The sequence below is a fragment of the Manis pentadactyla genome, chromosome 12 (genome assembly GCF_030020395.1).
Source record: "Manis pentadactyla isolate mManPen7 chromosome 12, mManPen7.hap1, whole genome shotgun sequence".
NCBI classification, from domain to species: domain Eukaryota; kingdom Metazoa; phylum Chordata; class Mammalia; order Pholidota; family Manidae; genus Manis; species Manis pentadactyla.
The window spans coordinates 58,576,126-58,582,355 of record NC_080030.1 but is presented as its reverse complement, the minus strand read 5'-3'; the positions used below and the strand labels follow the sequence as shown (position 1 = coordinate 58,582,355).

General features: G+C 42.3%; 1 protein-coding gene across 2 annotated transcripts in view; it reads left to right on the top strand.

Annotated features, from left to right (window-relative positions):
• Window positions 1-3,078: 3,078 nt before the first annotated feature.
• The window catches only part of ENPP1 (ectonucleotide pyrophosphatase/phosphodiesterase 1), an 83,901-nt gene continuing 80,749 nt past the window's right edge, over window positions 3,079-6,230 (top strand). For both annotated transcript variants that reach the window (XR_008992766.1, XM_057489260.1), the window contains exon 1: window positions 3,079-3,334. Coding sequence is in view for 1 of the 2 variants with exons in the window: in XM_057489260.1 (XP_057345243.1) it covers window positions 3,095-3,334 (240 nt within the window). In the remaining variant the exon portion in view is untranslated. The remainder of the gene's footprint in view (window positions 3,335-6,230) is intronic.

Sequence of the window (6,230 nt, the reverse complement as noted above, 5' to 3'; positions counted from 1 at the left end):
TTCTCTAGCTTACTTTATTGTAAGAGTATAGTATGTAATACCTATAACGTATAAGATATGTGCTAATTGGCTATGTTGTTAATAAAGCTTCTGTTGACAAAGTAGGCTATTAGTTAAGTTTTAGGGGAATCCAAAGTTTATGTGGATTTTCAGCTGAGTGGGAGGTGGGTAAGGGGGTGGGGAGAGGCATGGTGCCTTTAGCTTCTCTGTTGTTCAAGGGTCAACTGTACAAGGACACATAATTATCCAAGCTTCTTCCAGAGGGCATATTTCTGTGCTTACAAAAAACAAAGTAAAATCAGGATGTCATACAAAATTTTAAAAATAAATTAATGCCGTGGAAAAAATGTTTTCTAAGTCTTCTAAAGAGTAAAGAATCTTGTGGTTTTTTTTTTTCCTTTTTAGACTGGGCTGGATGTCTTTGGTGTCACTGGAGAATTGGACAAAGCTGGAGAAGCTCTGAAACAGCTGCTAGAATAATAGCAGCATATTTCATTTTTTAAACACTGAAAAGAATTGTTTCTCAACTTTGAGATGTCATAGGTTAAACACAGATCAATTGGTTTTATTTGGTGTTTTGTTCTTACCTATAGCTAATGTTTCAGGCACCAAGGAAGAGATGTTTATTGCTGTAGAGTAAAAATTAAGGAGTCTTCCATAAAAGCTTAAACTATCATCTTTATGACTGTACTAGATTGGTGTCCTCAATCATTAAAGCAGAGTGGTTTAGAACTAAGGATGAAAACAGTCATTGCTCACCTTTGCACTAACCAGAGAGGTTGTGTTGCAGTTTTATGTCTTATGACATTGCTGTACTTTGGATTGAGGCTGTCCCCCAGACCATTTATAATATAAACAAGACCGAGGCAAGACTTCGCTACAGGCATCTCAATGTCTATAGCTAAGCAATACGACTGGCATACTTGATCCATTTTTGTTCCTCTGATTTTAGAATTTCAACTGGATTTTTATAGTTACCCATAAAAGTACCAATTGGCACAGCAAGGCATGAGCATAAGGCAGAGGCCACATCCCGGTGGCCTGTGTGTCAGGCCCACCCTGCAGATGTGTTACATTTTGCTTGGCCTTCAAAGTGTTTAAAGAAACTGTTTTTTTTTTTTGAATGTTGTAGACAAAATTTCACAACCTGGAGAATTGACACAAACATTTAAATTTCCTGTTTCTCTTGAGAAATCTATCTGGCCACAATGGACCCACAATCCTGCTGAGTAAATGCTGCCCCCTTTAATGGAGCACACAGTTCCCCTTCAGGAAGGCTGTCTCACTCATTTATGGTTCCTGCACATCTTTAGGTGCATCTGTGACTCTGTACGCTGATTTTTCCACCAGGAGAAGTCTTTTAAAGTGATTTGTTGCCTTCAGAGGCAGACAATACACTTACTTTATTTGTTTTGTCAGTTTCAAAGCCATGTCGGAATGTCTGTGGTGAGTTGTTTTTAAAAATTTTGACATTGATTTAACTTTGGAGCCTATCTTTGTCCCTGAATCGATTTTTGGAAACAGTTAAAGGAAAATTTGGAGCCAAGTTTGGGTTAAAAAATATGTGACTATGAAATAGTGAAAACCTGTTTCTTTTGGGTGGTTTGTAAGCTGACTCAAAGGTAATTTTAAAAAAAAGCTCAATAATGCTTTGAGGGATGGCGTTTACTTCTTCCAAATGTCAGTTACCCTTTCCACTAAACTTTCAAAATATCCTATTTGAGACTGTTATGCATATATAGCTTGGGTTTTCATTTTTTGGTTATTGACTTCACCCCACTTCAGCCAGACTGACTCACTTGAAAAGATGTAAGGTTATTCTTCTTTGATTATGTTATGCACAGTTGGAGGCCAAAAGATTGGATCGAAAGGCTCATTATTGGATGAATGAATGAATGAATGAATCAGTATAAAGAGCATCTTAAGTTGACTATTTTATAGGGTACCACCTACTGTATATCTGTTATAGATTCACTCATATTTAAAAAAAACCTTGTATTTCTGTAATCAGAATGGATTGAAAACGAATTGTGTTTAAATTGTATAACTTTCTTTGTTCACTGAAGTCAGTCAGGGGTATTGCAAAGCAGTTAAAAGTCACTGGTTTCCCCTTGACAGGCAAGAATCTATCGCACACTTGCGGTTTTTCTAACTGATGTGCAGGGACATGTAAAAGTTGTAGAATCAAAAGTGAATCAAAACCCACTAACGATTATAGCTTGCTCTTCGTGTCCTAGTTCAAAATGCAGTATCAAAGCATTTCGGATTGCCTTCACGTTTGATAGTGCTACCCAAGCATCAGCGTCAACCTTAGGGTAGGGCAACATTAACACTTGGAAGCCTTCAATACAGAAAGTCTGAAAGAACTAGTAAGCATATTAAAAGAAAAGCAGCGCCAACCCTCCGCCCCCCGCCACCCCCGGAAACCTCATAAAAAGGGAGAAAACGAAGTGTCCCTTCTATGTGTATGCTTTTGTTAAAAGGGTGGATAGTCCTCTCTCAGAGTAGCTAAGGTGATGGGCAGCAGGGCGTTGAGGGAATTCTCGTTTGTTTCTACGCAGGAGAAAAAGAAGGTCGCCTTTTCCCACGCTCACTCCTATAGTGCATTTGCATTTCCATCCGGAAACACACCTCCCTGTCCTCACACGGCTCTCCGGCCTTGGAGAAGCGGCACCAGCCTCGGCGGCTGCATCCTTCTCCTCCTCCTCCTCGCGCTCTATTTGGGGCCCCATGATCTCATGCCCTCTGCAGACCGCACTCTGCAATTCCAGTCCAGCCCGCGCCGCGAGGCCACGCAGGGCGATTCCTGCAAGTGTCGGAAGGTGCCTGGGGCGCGGGGAGAAGGCTTTGGGGGAAGTCAGAGACTCGCCCACGCAAAGGACCCAAAATAACCGACACGCTAAGCACCCGAAATCAGACAGGAAGCCAAATAATCCGGGACGTTGGGTTGCTTTCCCCTTGCTTCTAGCGCTGGGCGGCAGGCGAGGAGCCAAGGGTCTGGCGGCTGGGGGCGGGCCGGCGCGGGGCGGGGCCGGGCTGCGCAGAGCCTATTAAAGGCGCGGCGGGCGGCGGGGCCCGAGCGCTCGGGGCCACGATGGAGCGGGAAGGCTGCACGGGGGGCGGGAGCGGCGGCGGCGAGGGCGGGCGCGGTCCCCGGGCGGACTCGGCGGGGAACGGCCGCCACCCGGGCCGCGGCCACGCTGCCGAGGCGCCGGGGGACCCGCAGGCGGCCGCGTCCTTGCTCACCCCCATGGATCTAGGGGAGGAGCCGCTGGAAAAGGCGGCGCGCGCCCGCACGGCCAAGGACCCCAACACCTATAAAGTGCTGTCGCTGGTAGGTCCGCCGCGGCCCGGCGCCCCGGAGGGCGGGGAGGGCAGTGCTCAGTTCCTGCGCGGCGGGCGCGGCCAGCACCCGGGCGGGAGACCCAGCGCGTCCGCCGCGCCCCTTCGCTCGCGCGCTCTCCTGCAGGCTGCAGATGCTCATCACCACTGTTCTTCTATTGCCCCCAGGGTCTGGTTCACCCTGACTTGTATTAGTGATGATTTACAGGGCCTGTTTATGAAATCAGACTGTTAAAAATTGTCATCTTTAGAAATGTCACCTCTAACCCCCAGAAAGCACACGGTATTTAGAAGGGAAGAACAACTTGTCTGAAACTTGCTGGTCTTAGGAAGGACCAAAAAGGTTTGGGTGTTTTTTTTCCTAACCTTTTTTGGGTGATTGTGCAGTATTGATCACTTCCCTTGCATTAACTATTCCACTTGAAAAGACTTAATAGAACTCGTTAAATTTTATCAGAAACTTAAGAAATACTTTTTCCTTTGGCTCTGTTTAGGAATTTCCTTGCAGCTGCTCAGAAATTCCATCAGTATTCATGTTATGTGAATGTGAAGAAACGTTGGATTCTTTGTCCACTTGTTGAACCATAGGTTAAGCAGTTTTTGTGGCTAACAAAAGTACCCGTTATTCCTCTATTTTGTTTTGACAGTTGAAAGATCCACAGTCAATTTTATGAAATGTGAGGGTTGTTTTTCATTGTAAATCTGTGGTAGGAAGTGGCTGGGCTGAGAGAAGTCTGGGTTCTTGGTTTCATGGCTATTATTAATTGCTGAGGCCTCAGTTTGTTAAAATGTAAACATCAACTCCATTGCAATGCATAGGATTATTGTGAGGGTCAAAGGGAACAACCTATGTGGGGAAGTCAACTGAAAACTACAAGAAGCAATTCATTACTATTGTATTATGGCACTAACGTCTACATACAGTGCACTCTAAAATGTGTTGTCACATATTGTGATTGAACAATGCCATGTAGACAATATCGTTTTTGATTTTTGAAATCTCCATTCCTTTCATAGGCATTTCCATTTTCACTATATTTTGGGTATCATGAAGATGTTAGAGTACTTTGAGGAACCAACGTTCCTAGACTAAAGAGATGGTGTCATACACTTAGTACTTAAAAATAAGCCTAAGGTTCAAAGAGTAAGTCTCCCAAAACATAGTTTATATCTCAAGATATATTTTTGCATCATGTATCACTAGAACACATGGTGTTGATAAGAACTTCGTTTTAGTTTGAATTACCTTTTTTGTTTTTGTCAATGGAAGACCTTAACTTTTGCAACATGATCACTTAAATTATATAGTATTAATATTTTCAGGTGTTTAGTAGCACACTGTGAAGTATTCAGTAATTGTACATTGAATCTATATGTAACTCCAATGTGAAATCATTTCTAAATCTCTGTGGTTTTGAAAGGTTGCTAAATTACCAATTGCTAAATTAAGTGTTTTGAATCTTTCCTAGTCGTTTACTTATGAATTCACAACAGACATCAACAAAGGTCTACCTTTGGAATGTGTATTTCAGTATTTTAATCTGCAGTCAGCTGATCAAACAGTATTCTTTTATCCTCTGATGATGTGCTCTGGGTATTTGACATACAGGTGTCTTAGGACTGACTTCCACAGTAGGACAGTCACAAGTATTTTTTATTCCATTAGGAGGGATCTTTTGCTGTAACACAAATTGAGTTGGAAAGAATTCTTACCTTCTATCTTTTGGCAAAATACTGTGGTACATTAATACACACCAAAACTGATTTGCTTTGCTTTTGAAATTCTTCATTAATATATGTCAACTGAAAGTTAAAACTCTTACCCATTCTTTCTCTTCCCTACTTCAGTACCTTGCTTTCCCCTAGACCTTCCCCAAATGATGCACTCCCAAGGGAGAAGTCTCCAAAAGGAACTTGACAATTGGCATCAAAGAGCTCTGGGACATGTCTTCTAGAAAGGAGCTGCAATTATGGGATACCTTTTTCAGGTTAAACATTAGCACACTTTTCTTAAAGATGAAGAAATGGATTGACTAATTGCATCTGGGTTAGGGATTACTAGTGGTCAACCACTGAGGCAGGCCTCAGCCACAAAGTTTTTATTTAGTAGAATACACACCAGAGTTGCTTCCAGAGAAACAATGAGTGGGAACATACTGCATTTTTCAGAATGTATTTCAGGTAAACTTAAATGGTATACGTATGTGAGAGTGGATGAAGAAGGGGAGATCCTGTCCAACCCTTTCTTCCCAGTGTGGCATTTAGTCCCAGGGAAAGACACACAGGCTCTTCTCTCAGGGCTTTTGGTCCTGGGCCCTGGGTATGCTCATGCCTAGGCACTGCTCCTGATACAGGAAACTCCAAGAAGGCAGATACAAGTATTATTCTCTCTATGTTTTAGTAGATATGTTAAATACTAGATACTTTTCCTTGGTTTTACACAAGGTTTTGATCTTCTACTGAGGTTGGACTTGCAGATTTATTTGAAATGTCCTTCTTGTTCAATGGCATCATTTTAAAGGCAGGTAATTTTTAATCACATTGCAAAACACTTCTATTCTCCAGTGAGCTCTTCTCCAGCATTATTTTGTGTTTGTGACCTTTTGCTGTCTTATGAATATATATGCCTGTGTATGTGTAAAGGGTTTTGTGTGGGTGGTAGTGATTAACAACTACTTTCACCTTTTATTGAAAGAGTTCCTTGTAAGGGCAGAAGTTGTCCTTGTTTATCAGAAATTTGGGTGTCAAAGTTATTAATTCTGTAAGTTTCTCTCCCTTGCCTATTGCAACACATGTCTGATCTCTGGAATATAGCACGGAGTCATTCAATATTCAAGATAATCCTCTGCTCTTCATCAGACTTGGAATTGACATTGCTTTTTGGTTTT